This window comes from Petaurus breviceps, unplaced genomic scaffold (genome assembly GCF_028583685.1).
Source record: "Petaurus breviceps papuanus isolate PSGF00001 unplaced genomic scaffold, PetGlider_PUasm1.0 189, whole genome shotgun sequence".
NCBI classification, from domain to species: Eukaryota; Metazoa; Chordata; class Mammalia; order Diprotodontia; family Petauridae; genus Petaurus; species Petaurus breviceps.
The window spans coordinates 1,773,118-1,789,068 of NW_027185809.1; the positions used below are offsets into that span (position 1 = coordinate 1,773,118).

Consider the following 15,951-nt stretch of genomic DNA (forward strand, 5'->3'; position numbering starts at 1 on the left):
AAGAAAGGAAGGAAGGAAGGAAGGAAGGAAGGAAGGAAGGAAGGAAGGAAGGAAGGAAGGAAGGAAGAAAGAAAGAAAGAAAGAAAGAAAGAAAGAAAGAAAGAAAGAAAGAAAGAAAGAAAGAAAGAAAGAAAGAAAGAAAGAGGAGGGAGGGAGGGAGGGGAGGGAGGGAGGGAAGGAAGGAAGGAAGAAAGAAAGAAAGAGAAAACAAATATATAATTGTGGTTGGGAAAATACAGTTTCTAAACAAACTGCTTATTTTAACTTAATAAAATTAAACTTTTTTCAAATGACTTAATTTTAAAAAAGAAAAGTCAATCTGGAGGAATTTTATCTGGAAGAGGTTAAAGAATAGCAGTACTAAAATGACCACTTTGGATAGATCTTGTTCCTTCTTCCTGTTCTCAATGTACTTGAAGCACAGTTTCACCCATTTATCCTCTAATCACCTGGGGAAAGAGGCAAAGGACAAACACATGCAGAGCCAAAGTGCAGAGAACTTGAATGATCTGTCTAAAATCCTAGAGTAGATCAGCAGCTTTGGAAACTCAGAAGTAATTTCTGGTGGTTTTTTTGACAATTATACGGCTGGTCCTCCAAAATTCAATGTCTAGTTCTTCTTCCTCTCAAAGCCTTGTCATTCCCTTGCAGGTGTTTCCCAGAGGAAATCATAGCCCCAAAGGGCTCTGTGGGCCAATACAGACAGTGGGTTTATGTAATAGCTCAATTCTTAGCCTTACAGAAAACTGGCCCACGCACGGACAGCTGGAAGTCCCTTCGACCCCCGATGACACTATTCAAAGCCTTCTCTGTTTGGCTTTTTGATTCCTGATTGACATTCAGTGGCAGGTGGAGATAAATGTCGGACAGAGGACAATGTTGATCTGCTCTGACTATTCTAGGAAAAGACTTTTCAGAATAAATCAAAACAAAACAAAACAAAAAAAGAGATGTGCTTAAGAGTCTGAATGGAGTCTAAAGAGGTCCAGAGAAGCAGGGCTGGGGTTTTCAAGTCACTGGCAAGTCAATTGAAGAGTTAATTGTTTGGGTGTACAATAAGTTTATTCTGACTACATACAAAGAGCTTTCTCTTCCAGGTCCTTCAAAAGCAAATGTGTCAAAGGGGCTAGAATAGCATTCTATACTAATGGCACCTCTTGAGGTCTCTAAGATCACACAGCCTTGGAAAAGTAGGAAAGAAAAGAAAACTACTGCCCATTCCAAGATTCACACACACACACACACACACACACACACACACACACACACACACACATACACACACAAAAGGCTTCTCAGTGATCCAAAGTCCCCCTTTCTTCTTGGTCTCTTCTTAAACCACTTCTGTCTGTAGACACCTTTCTCCTGAAGTCAGTTGGGATTATTACCATCCGCTAATAAACACATACATCACTGTGTGTTTATGAATACAGGCCAGTTAAGAACTCCTATCCTGTATAGGGTAATAGTAGAATAATTCCCCCTTGGGAGAAGGGGGAGAAAGCTGGTCCTTTCCACAGACAGTGGGCTGGGACTTTTTGTAAGTTATGGTCCCAAGGTGTGCAGTGTTGACATGATTTTTCTAAGATTTCCCTTTGACAAGGAATAGATAACACCTGTTTGCAAAATTCCTTTGGGAATCTGACTGGAAATATACTGCAGAAGGGTAGTTATAGAAGATTAAATCTTAGCCTAGGTCTCTATCTACCATGCTGGGCTGGATTTTCTTCAGGTTGTTTTTACCATGAACATTCCATCATTCTGATCCTTTCATTTGAAAATACTAAGCGTTTTAGAAAAAGAAAGAATGGAAAGTGGGGAAAATGATTTTCTAATCCTCTCTGATCCTGTACATGGATATTCAGACAGATTTAGATCAGTCATTCACATTCTCAGATGTGATCCACAAGAAAGGAGTCAGATTGGGGACAGAGGAGAAAGAGCCAAAAGACTAAGACTAGGCCCAGATAAAGGACGCAGGAGGTAAAAAGAGCAAAACATTTTTGCAGTGTCTTAGGGCTGGGGTACAGGCCTTCAGAATTCGTCCTAAGATCTTTCCACCATCAGGTTCATGATCAGCATTCCACACCTGGATTTAGAGGTCATATCAAGCACAATGACATGTTTTCATTGGCTTTCCTGAAACCAGTCTCCCTCATTTGTTCTCCTACTGTCACATTAGGAATATTGAACTAAATGTTCAATCTAGTTTGGATAATGACCATGGTGGCAGAAAGGAAAGGAAATAACTGTCCGTTCCAATGATGGGTTTCACACATGGACCTGTGCCCATGCAATTTCTGCTAATCTCAAATTCAATTCAATTTAACAAATTCATACGTAACAACTACTACACCCAAAGCATTGTTGTAGGCATTAGGTGTACAAAAATAAAAATGAAATACTTTCTACCCTCCAGGAGCTTGGCCAGTCCTTCCTTTAGAGGTAGGTCCCTTCTTAGGGACAGGCCTTGTTCTTAGACATGAAAGTCAATTAGACAACTGTCATCCCTCTTGCTTTCTTCATTCTTTCTACCTACTAAAAGAAACTCCCATTTTAATAACACTTTACTCTTTGTAAAGCACCTTCTTCACATCACCCCTCTCTGATGTTTGCAAATGGTCTGCTGTGTGAGCATGTGAGCTCCTTGAGGTCAGTGTCTAATTTTGCCTTTCTTTGCATTTCTAGGCTTAGAACAGTGCCCAGTACATAGTAAGTGCTTGTTGACTAACTGGTAGATAGCATTAGTTACTGTTGTACCCATTTCACAGAAGAAGCTGAAAACAAACTCGAGTGAAGTTAACTTACTCAGAGTCACCATTAGCTAATGAGAGGATAAGCTGGAATTTCAGTCCAGATTCTACTCTGAGTCCCACACCCTTACACACACACATACACACGTGTATTTACTCTGATCAGCAGATACTCCTAAGTCATTTCTAAAGTTGAGACTGTGATCATAAAAAGACATGTCATAGGAGTTCACTTGCCTCCTTTCACCCCCAAAGAAAACCACATTTGGTGCAGCCAGAAAAATTTTCTACTTCTTTGAGAATATTTATTTCTCCTCTACATCTGAAGATGAACCACCATCAAAAAGAGGAAAGGACAAGGAGTCAAACTTCAATTCCTATTGCTTTATGGACTACATACTCCCCAAGATCCTGGGCTCTTGCCTTGATTCCCCATCTTAGGTAACTGAGTCCTACTTCCTATGCTTGGGACATAAACATTTGAAAATGCTCTTCCCCTCTTGGAAATGGAGAAATAATGGGGATGGATGAGAGGAGGACGCCTTAATCTATAGTTCCCCACTCCTGAAGAGTCAATGTTTTTTTTTTTTGGAGGGGAGAAGCAAGGCAATTGGGGTTAAGTGACTTGCCCAAGGTCACACAGCTAGTTAAGCGTCATGTGTCTGAGGTCAGATTTGAACTCAGGTTCTCCTGATTCCAGGGCCAGTTCTCTATTCTCTGTGCCACCTAGCTGCCCCTAAGAGTCAATATTTTGACAGATCTGCAAGGTAAAAATCAGGATAAACCTTGTTTCATATCCTATCTCCACTAATCACTCTGTGTGCACCCCAAAACTGTGTGCAACAGAAATCCTTACCCAAATAATATTCAGAGGTTCCTCAAGGTAGGAAGCAGAAAAGAATGGTTTATTTACAATCTCGAGAAAGGGCCACCCTCCTGACAAATGGTCAGGGAGGAGAAGCAATTTACAAAAGGAAATGGAAAAGGAAAAAGTTATAAAGGCCTAACGCAGAATTGTCCCTCACCCCCCTCCTGACCCTTTTCTGCCATTGGCTGGAAGCTAGGTGTACAATCTAAAAGCAGCAGTCTACCTCAAGTACCAGAACAAGGAAACAGTAGATCACCCAATGTACGTTTGAGAAAGCACTTCTGTCCTTATTTGGCATATCCTGTAGCACTGGGGAGGCTCTCCATTGCTCTAAGTCCCAGATTCCTGCAAGGTCAGGTGACCTCTAAACTTAGGCCTAGTAGATGCTGAAGCCGCTCTAGATTTGATTTTTCAGAATGGGGAAACTTCACTGCAAATTATCCCTCACAACTCTGTAGCTCTGGGCAAGTCACTTAATTTTCTGGAGCCTGTTTCCTTTATCCTTTCTAATCAAATAAGCATTTATTAAGCACCTACTATGTATAATGCCTTATGCTAAGTTTTGAAATAAAAATACAAAATCAAAAATAGTCCATGCCCTCAAGAAACTGAGGAGTAAACAATATGTAAACAGATAAGTATATACATAATCATTTGATAAGGAAAGGGGTAAAAGACCTAACAATTAAAAGGCTCTGGAAAGAATTCCTTTAGGAGATGACATATAACATAAACCTTGAAGGAAGTTAGGAATTCTAAGAGGCGGAGGTGAAGAGAAATTACATGCCAGGCATGGGGAACAGCCTTACACAGGGAGACAGGAAATGGAGTGCTGATTTAAAGAAAAAGCTAGTAGGCCAGATTGGGTGGAATGTAAAGTTTGTGAAGGAGTTATTTGCACTAAACCTGGAAAGGTAGGTAGGGATCAGACTGTGAAGGGATATAAATGCCAAGCTGTTTACACTTTATCCCAGAGGCAATAGGGAGCCCTTGAGGTTTCATGAGTAGAGGAGTATCATAGTCAGACTTATGCTTAATTGTAAGGTGGCTATATTAGAGCAGAGAGACAGGAAACTTGAAGTCCAAATAAGAGAGTCTAGGTGAGAAAAGATGAGGGATTGAACTAGGGTAGTAGCCATTTGACTACTGGGAAAGGAAAGGTGCCGGAAAAGTTGTACAGGTAGAATAAAACAATAACTGATTCGAAAATGAGACAAATTGGGGCGGCCAGGTAGCACAGTGAGTAAGAGCACCGGCTCCAGTGTCGGGATGACCTGGGGATCAAATCCGGGCTCAGATACTTAGCACCACACCCAGAAATAACTGGCCGTGTAACCTTGAGCAAGTTACTTAACCCCGATTGCTTAAAAAAAAAAAAGAAAATGAGACAAATCAGTAATAATTACAGTGCCTGCCTCATAGGTTTGTGGTCCTTTTGAAAGTGCTCTAAATGTGAATTACAGTTGCTTCTGGCATTTTGTCAGTCTCTTCTGGAGGACTAAGTGCCTCCAGAAGGACCACTCCTATAAGGAGGAGAGGGTTAATGACCTCATCGACTCCCTCCATGTCCCATAACTGGACTTGCAGGAAGGTAGGAACAAAGAGAAAGGGGCAGAAGAAATAACTTGGAAACTTGACAGCATTTCAGGGACATGCATTTGATTCTCACCAGCAGAGTATCCCAGTATCACAGAAAGCCAAAACAATCATGGAGTCAAGTTCTGTATTATGTCTTAAATTTGGGTCTAAAGAACCAAGAAATCCATGCTCTAGGGTCTGAATCCTCAAAGGCCACTTCCATGAAGTCTTTGCCAGGTTCTCTTAGCTTCAAGAAATCTGCCAAAATGTTCACAACTGTGGCTTCTATTTCTCTTCTGGGGCATTAGGGTTAGACTGTTGGAGTAAAAAGAGAGTCTTGACCCCTCTGTTCCCCACTATCCTCCAAAAAATGGGACTAAGTAACTAAATACAGTTGGCAAGGCAGACAAGAGGGGTCTGATCAGAGGAATGATGGTAGCCAGAATGGCCTATATTTAACTCCAAACCAGCTGTAAACCACATTTTCCTCGGTACAAAGTATTGTGGCATAATTGAAGCAATACAGATGACAATCAATATTCATTCATATAGCTCTTTGAGGTTAACAAAGACAGAGGATCTTCCATGACAATAGCAACCCAAAGATGATGATTTAAATAAGAGAGTCAACTTTATTTCACCCAGTTGTGTTCAGTCTGGGGTAATAACATTAGAAGCCTCATCAAATGACAGAATGGAAAAAAGGGGGGAAGGAGTAGAAGCTACTAATCCTAACTCTGCCTGCCAACCAGGGGAAGACCCTGAGCAAACTGTTTTCCATTTGGGGGTCTCAGATTTCCTATCAAATGAATATTTGGCTCTTCCTTTAGAAAAAGACTATTAAGGGTAGGACCCTATCAAGAGGTAAAGCAGCAATGAAAACAAAACAAAACATTGCTTTAAGGTGACTGACATCAGTGAGACATGGTACAGCCAGCTGCCCCAGTTCTATCAGATGAGGTCTTCTCAGTTGCTAGCATAACTATCCCTTTGTCAAATGCAACATGGCAGCATGGAGAGAGTGCTGGATATGGAGTCAGGAAGACAGATTCAAATCCTGCCACTGATACCAACTAACTGTGACCTCTTTCAGTCTCATTTTTTAATCTATAAAATAAGGGTGGAAATACCAAGAGGTAGGTACCATGGCATTGTTGCAAAGAGCAAATAAGATGAAGGACAGCAAAGCACTTACAAATGTTAACTTTGTTGTTGTCTAAGTCATTTTAAGTCTTGTCCTACCCTTTTCGATTCCATTTGGGGTTTTCTTGGCAAAGATTCTGGGGTGGTTTGTCATTTTCTTCTCCAGCTCATTTTACAAATAAGAAAACTGAGGAAAAAGGGTTAAGTGATTTGCCCAGGACCACTCAGGTAGTAAATGTCTGAGGCTAGATTTGAACTCAGGAAGATAAGTCTTCCTGACTTCAGGTGCAGCACTATCTACTAGCTGTCCAGAAATATTAATGTGCCACATGTCAACTAACTACTGTTACTATCCAGTTTACCAGCTACCCATTCTTCTCTCCTCATTCCAACTGAGAATACAGGGCCACCCCTCCTGAGCACTGTTAAAACTGGAATATTGAGTGATGAGGAATTGGATCGGGTACTAGTCAGTGTTGTGGGCCCTAAAAATAAAGATGAAGAAAGGGACTTTGGAGAAAAAAGTTCTCACAGCCCTTCACACTTGAAGCCCTATCAAAAGCCTGTGTTTGTATTTCAGTCCAATCCTGGCACACAGGATGAGAAAGCTGTGAGCAAACACAAAGGCTTCTCGAAACAAAATGGTTCTCTTGGTCTAAACATCTCTCCTCTGATATCCAGCCTCATTTACCTAGAAAAGATAAATGCTTCGACATAGAATTCCGATGGAGGTTTTTTTTTTAATGAATATTTTCCTTATTTTTTTTTGGAGGGCAATTGGGGTTAAGTGACTTCCCCAAGGTCACATGGCTAGTTTTTGTGTTAAGTGTCTGAGGCCAGATTTGAACTCAGGTCCTCCCGACTCCAGGGCCTGCACTCTATTCACTGCACCACCTACCCCCCCCCCCCCGATGGAGTTTTGATCATTTTTTTCTCTTAAAAGTTTCCTATCTCCCAGTTGTCTTACATAAAATATGCAGAAAAATAAATTGAAGTAAAGGTTCCAAGAGTCAGATAGTTTGCTCACATCTATTTTGGGCATGGTTATTTTGTCCCAGCAGGAATGAATGATTTGAGTTCCTTGGTTTTTGGAAAAGAACAATCATCATGCATTATCGTCTCTTCTTAGACATCTCATACTCTTGTGCTCACCTATCATGTGATTCCCCACAGAAGACACTAGCTCTACAGCATTGTAGCATAATTGAAAATAATACTGGGGGAGCAGAGTCAAGATGGCAGAGTAGAAGCAGGATCTCCCCGCTGCTCTGGCTTCTACCTTCCCCAATCCATGTAAAAATGGGACTCTGAACAAACTTTGGAGCTGCAGAACCTACAAAATAACACAGAGAAGGTAACCTCCCGCTGAGGACAGTCCAGCAGGCCAGCAGGAATCGGCCAGCACAGCGCTCTGGGAGCCGAGCCCAGACCCACACCAAGGCTTTAGCCCCAGGGCAGGCCTGACCAGCTGTGCTGTGGCTGTTTCCAAATTTATCAACACATAGATGCGAAGGACAAACTAAGAGGTCAGTGCAGTCTGGACTTTGGGACCCAGTAAGTAGGAGTGCGTGGCTTTTGCTCCCGGGGCGAGAAGCTGCTGAGACCCAGCACCATGTGGCAGCTTCAGCTCCTGACCTGCAGAGTGTAGGGGGACCAAGCACCAGTCTGAGGGGTAATTGCTCTTGCTTAACCTGCTTGGATCTGGATTGCAGTCTAGGGTGGAGGTCCTGGAGTGTGTGTCCAGCTTGCTAGGGTGTATGGAGACCTCAGAGAAGGCATCCATCTAATACCTCTGGCAGGTGAGAAAACCCCAGCGTTTGGGACTAAAGCTCCTCTGTCTGCTGGCAGAGTAGTGACTGAGAGGTGACATGACCAGGCAAAGGAAACGAAGCAGACACAACATTCCAACATTACACTCCTATTTTGGGGACAAAAAGGAGCAAAGCATGGAACAGGAGGAAGACAGTAAAGTCAGAACTCCTGCACCAAAAGTTTCAAAGGAAAATAGGAGCTGGTTACAAGCCATAGAGGACCTTAAGAAGCAGATAAAGAGAAGTGGAGGAAAAGCTGGGAAGAGAAATGAGAACAATGCAAGAAAATTATGAAATGAGAGTCAACAGCCTGACTGAGGAAAATCATACCTTAAAAAATAGATTAACTCAAATGGCAAAAGAGGCTCAAAAAGGCAATGAGGAGAAGAATGCCTTAAAAAGCCAAATTTGCCAGATGGAAAAAGAATCTCAAAAGCTCAATGAGGAGAATCATTGCTTCAGAATTAGATTGGAGCAAATGGAAGCTAATGACTTATGAGAAATCAAGATGCTTGTAAACAGATCCAAACAAATGAAAGAATAGAAGGTAATGTGAAATATCTCATGGGGAAAACCACTGACCTGGAAAATAGATCCCAGAGAGATAATTAAAAAATTTTTCGACTACCTGAAAGCCATGATCAAAGTAAGAACCTAGAAATCATCCTCCAGGAAGTTCTCAAAGAAAACTGCCCTGATGTTTTAGAACTAGAGGGCAAAATCGAGGTTGAAAGAATCCACTGATCACCTCCTGAAAAAGATCTCAAAAAGAAAACTCCTAGGAATATTATAGCCAGGTTCCAGAATTCCCATATTAAGGAGAGAATATTACAAGGAGCCAGGAAGAAACAATTTGAATATTGTGGAAACACAATCAGGATAACCCAGGATCTGGCAGATTCTACACTGAGGGATTGAAGGGCTTGGAATATGATATTCCAGAGGTCAAAGGAGCTGGGATTAAAACCAAGAGTCACCTACCCAGCAAAACTGAGTATCATGTTTCAGGGGAAAATATGGTCATTCAGTGGAATAGAGGACTTTCAAGCATTCTTTTTTTTTAATGCTTTATTATACCCACCACCCCAAAATAGCAGTCCCACAGGATATCCCCTCCTTCAATCTGCTCTCTCCCATATTTTCTCCCATACCCCTTTCGACTTTTCCAGTGGATCTCTATGCCTCAGTGCCTGTATATCTTATTTCCCAATTACATGTAAGATGGTATTAATAATAGTATACACACACACACACACACACACATATATATATATATATATATATTTGAATATTTGATTTAAAAACTTTGAACTTTCAAGCATTCTTGCTGAAAAACCAGAGTTGAACAGAAAATTTGACATTCAGATACAAGAAGCAAGAGAAGCATGAGAAGGTAAACAGGGAAAAGAAATCATAAGGAACTTATCCAAGTTGAACTATTAACATTCCTACATGGAAAAACAATAATTGTAACTGATGAAACCTTTCTCAGTAGTTGAAGGGAATAGAAATATGTATTTGTAAAATATATGTGGAAAATATATATGAGGGTATATGGGCATATGAATACATATGTGAATGTGTGTATATATGTTTACAGGTATACATACATAGAAGGCACAGGACCAATTTAACAGGAAGGGATTATACTTAAAAGGTGAAATTAAGAGGTGGAACAGGAATATAATGAGAGGAGATGGGGAGAGACAGGATGGGGTAAACTATCTCATACAGAAGAGGCAAGTTTACAATGGAGGGGAAGAATAGGAAGGTAAAAGGGAATGGGTCAACCTTATTCCCATTGAATTTGGCTTGAGGAGGGAATGAAATACACACTAAATAGGGTATCCCACCCTCCAGGAGAGTAGGGGGGAAGGGGATGAGAGGGGGGATGATAGAAGGGAGGGCAGGCTGAGGGGGAGGGAGGTTGGAAGCACCCACTTTTGAAAAGGGATGGGATCAAAGTAGAGAATAGAACAAATGGGAGGTGGGAAAGGTGGAGGGAAATACAGTCAGTCTTTCACAATACATCTACTATGTTATTGTTTTGCATTAGCCACACATGTACAACCTATAGTGAGCTGCTTATCTTCCCAGTAAGGGTGGGCGATAAGGGAGGAAGGGAATGAATCTGGAATCCAAAGTTTTAAAATAAAATATTCAAATATATATATATATATATACTATTATTAATATTATTTTACATGTAATTGGGAAATAAGATATACAGTCACTGAGGCATAGAGATCCACTGGAAAAGTCGAAAGGGGTATGGGAGAAAATATGGGAGAGAGCAGATTGAAGGAGGGGATATCCTGTGGGACTGCTATTTTGGGGCAGTGGGTAGGGGAAAAACGGGGAGAAAATTTGCAATTCAAAATCTGGCAGAAATGAATGATGTAAATCAGAAGTTAATAAAGCATTTGAAAAAGAAAAAAAGAAAATAATACTGACAACAGTATATTATATTTAATTATTTAAGTTAACAAAGTTCTCCTTCCCCTCCCCCCCCCAAAAAAAACCCTCCCTACCTCCATAACAACTGTATGAATGTAAGTATTTAGTGCATCAGAGTAGCTGGGTTAGATAGAACTCTGGGCCTGGAATCAGGAAGACCCAAGTTCAAATCTGGCCTCAGATACTTATTGGCTGGGTGACCCTGGGCATGTCACTTAACTTTGCCTCATTTTTCTCACCTATAAAATGAGCTGCAGAGGGAAATGGCAAATTACTCCAGTATCTTTGCCAAGAAAACCTAAATGGGATCACAAGGATTTGGACCCAACTGGAATGACTGAACAACATTTTATCTGCATTATAGATAAAGAGAATGAACTCAGAGAGTTTGTTCCACACCCATTGTCCCATAGCTAGTTAGTGCCAGAGCTAGGATATAAAAACAAGTCACATCTGACTCCAGTCCAGTGCTCTGTGCTTGCAAAGGGAGAGACCTTAGCTGGAATCACAGCCCTGACTTGCTGTGTTCCTGAGCTGGTCACAACTTCTCTGAGATGCAGTTTCTTCATCTGTAAAATGAGGATATTTACCTTAGAGGAGTGTTTTGAGGCTCAAATGAAAAAATGCATGAGAAATAGGGGTCATAAGCCACAAACTGCTATACAAATGTCAGGTGGCATTGCTAAAATTAGCTAGAGAGTACGTGAACACACACACACACACACACACACACACACACATGTTTTTTCCCCAAGGGGACAAAAGGCAGGCAAAGATGTGATCTTTCCAGATCAATTGTTGTTTGAAATTCAACATATGGCACAAGACCCAATATAGCTTGTGTTAATTACCACACATGTGCCTCATAAAAGAGTCTGTTAAATCGCAGAGCACAAAGAACAGAGAGGGAAAAGCTCTTCTGAGAGATTAAGTAAACAGTCTAGTTTTCAGCCTTCTCCCATCCTGCAGGTGTCTCTGTATAAGATAATATTGCTGCTGCCTCCCCTTTCCCTCCTTCCCCAGGGCTCACACCTGGGAACCAGGGCATCCCGGGGCCTGCTGATTCCCTCCTGGGGCCACAGCATAGCAAGCTGCCATGACCTTGGAAGTGACTGTGCTTCCTCTCATTCTGTACTTCCATGGACGTCTTCTGCTTCTCATTCTCCTTCTTTCCCTTAAAGGGCTCACTCCTGTTGGCAACCAGATTCTGGCTCACGATATAACTTTTCATTCCTCCCAACTAAAGACAAAGAATACTTTTCTGGTCCTGTCAATAAGTCATGTTCACAGGGGAAAGTGTGGCGGGCGGCAGGGGGGGCGTTATACTGGATCTTGATCCCGTCTATCCCTCCTGCACACACAACATAGACTCTGGACACTCTCTCCTCTTCACCTTCTTCCTATACCTCTCCACTCTCAATCCTCCACACTCCAAATGCATTTTTGAGGCTGGATAGAAAAGCAACCGATTGGAACAGGGTAGAGACACGTCCTAGGATTACACTAGGCTCTAGTATAGGAAAAGCAGACCCCGTGTGTGGGCACCAACTCTAACAAGGAGTCTTTTGTCCCTTTCCCACCTGCTACCCTCCAGAATGCATTCCATTCTTAAGTGGCAGCTGAAAGAGGAACCTTGGCAGGTTGATGCAGGATATTACAAATGCCCTCTCCCACCTTTAGGGCACCAGTTCAAATCCAGCTTTCCTGGAAAAGTGTGCCTGAGGGTGGTCATTTCCACCAGGTGGCCAGGGAGGGAGACTTCACATTCCAAGGTCACCAATTCCTATCTCAAATCCACCCAGACAGGCAGGGGAATACATTACCTCCCTACAGTGGTTTTCTCATCAGAGGCCAAATAATCCCCCAGATTCTCCACTGTTGTTGTTCTGCCAAAGACACAATCCTCTTGGTAGCACCAGCATTCATGGAAATTAGCACTGGAGGGTGCACCAGAGAGGAAATTGCTAACAATTCCCCCTTCAGAACTCATGCTTTGATAATCACTAGCAGATTTCATTTTCTGTGCTACTCCAAATCCCCCAACCAGGGCAGGATTCTGAAGCCCCTATTAATGCTAACAAAATACACAGGAGCCACGGCTCCTCTCAGACACCCTCCCTAGCTTTATCAACAGCTTAGAGAAGCAACATTTCTGCCACTTGTTATTCCTAGGGTGAACGTATCCTAATCAACCTGGAAACCTACTGGGTGATCTCTTCATTAGTTTATTAAACATAAATAAATAACTAAACCCTCTGACCCATCTTTATTCCTTTTATGCAGACTGTTCATGGTTTTCCACTTTGCTAGTGGACAGGAAAAAAAGTCTGAGTGACTCATTTTGCATTGTTGTTGGTCAATTTCACTTTGAGGACCTATTCTGAAGAAATGACCTTAATTTTTGTAAGGGTTTCTAATGCTTTAAGGAAATTGGAAAACTCCCCCACAACCTCAATTTCCCCAAAGTTCCTCATAAACCACCCCAAACCGCGTCAACATAATGAAGTTGTTTGTGTTATGTTTGTTTTAAATGATCGATTACTTCTTATTCTCGTGTTCTCTCACCAGACTAACTGGGACAAGGGAATTAGGACTTTGCTTCAGCGCACTGAAGTTCAGAGTACGCTTGTGACTCCTTTTACAACAGTTTACAACAGCGAAGCTTATAATTTAGTTAGCAGGAATAATTCGTTGAAGTGAAGAGCCGCTAGACCGCACTTTCCTTGCCTCTGTTGCCACCTCCCACTCAAGTCCCCCAAGGAGCCTCCTTTGTTCCACCAACACCGGAGGCAGTGCCCCCACCAGGCTATATGACATCCTAAAATCTATCCGCTAACTGCTCAATTGAAATGCCCCGAAATGACTAATTGCAAATCAAGTTCTCAACTCATCTAATAAGCTATCCACTAGATGACTAGGTAGCCAAGTGGATAGAGTGCCAGGCCTTGAATCAGGAAGACTCATCTTACTGAGTTCAAATCTGACCTAACTGTGTGATCCTGGGCAAGTCACTTAACTATGTTTGCCTCAGCTTCCTTATCTATAAAATGAGCTGGAGAAGGGAGTGGCAAACCACTCTGCTATCTTTGCCAAGAAAACCACGAAGAGTCAGAAATGACTGCACAACAATTCACAGGATGATTCAGAGCAAGGCACTTAAACCCATATTCTTCATTGACAAGGGCCCATTTATCTCTACAATACCTCTCTCAGACATCTTTCTAGGCTGGTGGGGGGGGGGGAAGGGGGGGACCTGTGGCCTCAAGGCCACGTGACCCTGTAGGTCTTCAAGTGCAGTCCTTTGACCACAGGTTTCACAGATCAAAGGGAATTTGATCTTTGAAATCTGGATTCAGTCAAAGGGCCACACTTGAGGACCTAGAGGGCCATGTGACCTTGAAGCCATGGGTTCCCTACTCCTGTTCTAGGCTCTACTCCAAAGGCATAAGATAGGGGAAAACTAGAAACCATCACTGAGATAGCCTCAAGAATGTCTGTTATCCTTGGTTATACTGGTATGTATAATGGGTTCAGAGAGATATCAAGACCTTCCTGGAGGTCTGTGAAAAATGAGGAAATTAGTCAAGGTGGCCTCTGAGTTACCATCCAGTTTTAGATCTTAGCTTCCACTACCTTCATCTCTCCCCTGCTTTAGTAACAGACATACACACCGAGGAGACACTGAGCACTACATTCTTACTGAGTGAAAGGCTGAATCGTCCCATAGTGCGTGTGTTGCATTGCTCTATCCTTGGTTCAAGAGCATTTTCGGTGTGTTTATTATATGCCTAACAATCAAGGCTCTTGTCTGGGGATTCCAGGTGTTTGCCCTCATACCCCAGGCCTGACCAAAATTTCTGTGAATAATTATTTGCTTTAAAAAGGAGGGGCCGGGGAGTGAGGCAAGGACTCTCCAGGGGATAGCTCGTCTAAAAGTTGACTGTGTAGGAATGGCTTAGGAAGCAGGTCTCACATTTTTATCATGTAAGGAACTCCTTCCACCAAAGTAGATGGCAAGCTGTTGATAACTTATTGGGCCTACAGAGTTGGTGAAGATGTATCAAGATGAAGCAACCTGCCAAGGGTCATAGAGCCAGTTAAATGTCAGAGGCAGGATTTTAACCAAGGTCTACCTAGTTTCAAACCCAGCACTCCATTCCCTACACCAGAGAGTCTCAAACATTTTGGTCTCAGCACCCCTTGACATGCATTTTTTTTCTTTTTTTGACTTTTGAAGGTCAGTTGGGGTTAAGTAACTTGCGCAAGGTAACACAGCTAGTTTTTTTGTGTGGGTGTTAAGTGTCTGAGGCGGGAACTGAACTCGGGTCCTCCTGACTCCAGGGCTGGAGCTTTACTCACTGCACCACCTAGCCGCCCCACCCTTGACACTCTTAAAACTTACTGAGGACCCGTTGTTGTTCAGTCGTGTTAGTTGTATATGAATCTTCGTGACCCCATCTGGGGTTTTCTTGGCAAAGATACTGGAGGGGTTTGCCGTTTCCTTCTCTAGCTCATTTTACAGATGAAGAAACTGAAGCAAGCAGAGTTAAGTGACTTGCCCAGGGTCACCCAGCTAGTGTCTGATGTCATATTTGAACTCAGGAAGATGAGTCTTCCTGACTTGAGGCCCCATTTGCCATCCATTGTGTCATCTAGCTGCCCTTTTGTTTATGTTCATAATATTTACCGTATTGGAAATTGAAGCATTTTAATATTATTATGAAGATAGTTTTGACCTTATAGATCCCTCGAAAGGATCTAAGGGACACACAGGGATTCCCAGACCACCTTTGACAGAACCCCTGCACTATACCATATTCCCATTATACCATAATACCTCTCAGTGGAGATAAACACCGAATAAATCACAAAACTTCACTCACCTTTCCTTCCTGAGTTACCATGGCCTGAGGGTTTATCTGTGACTGAACCTTTGTTGGGGAAGGGAAAAAAAAATAAACACATCAGGATGTATTCTGGGCAGACTTCTTTTAAAGTCTTTGCACAATGTGATAGTATAAGTCCATGGTAAGTAAACATTTTCTTTATACACATGTAGGATAATCATATACAATTTTACTACAAAGTCACATATGAGAGATTTGCCTCATGTCAATGTTCCCAGTATTCAAGTGCTATTGAAATGCTCCATGGTTTCCTTATTTCCCTAATTCAAAGGATCGCATCCATACTACTACTACTGTTCCTATTCAATGCAATCCCCTCCCTTTGTTACCCCTACTATGTGCTAAGTAGCATCTCGATCCAGACTAGGTTATTTCTTCAGTAAAAACAAGAAAGAAAGAAAGAAAGAAAGAAAGAAAGAAAGAAAGAAAGAAAG

At 42.1% G+C, this 15,951-nt stretch overlaps 1 protein-coding gene across 5 annotated transcripts in view; it reads right to left on the reverse strand.

Moving 5' to 3' along the window:
* SMOC1 (SPARC related modular calcium binding 1) overlaps positions 1-15,951 on the reverse strand; it is a 226,191-nt gene that overhangs the window by 76,685 nt on the left and 133,555 nt on the right. For all 5 annotated transcript variants that reach the window (XM_069091792.1, XM_069091790.1, XM_069091789.1 and 2 more), the window contains exon 5: positions 15,494-15,541. In XM_069091792.1, the coding sequence (XP_068947893.1) occupies positions 15,494-15,541 (48 nt within the window). The remainder of the gene's footprint in view (positions 1-15,493; positions 15,542-15,951) is intronic.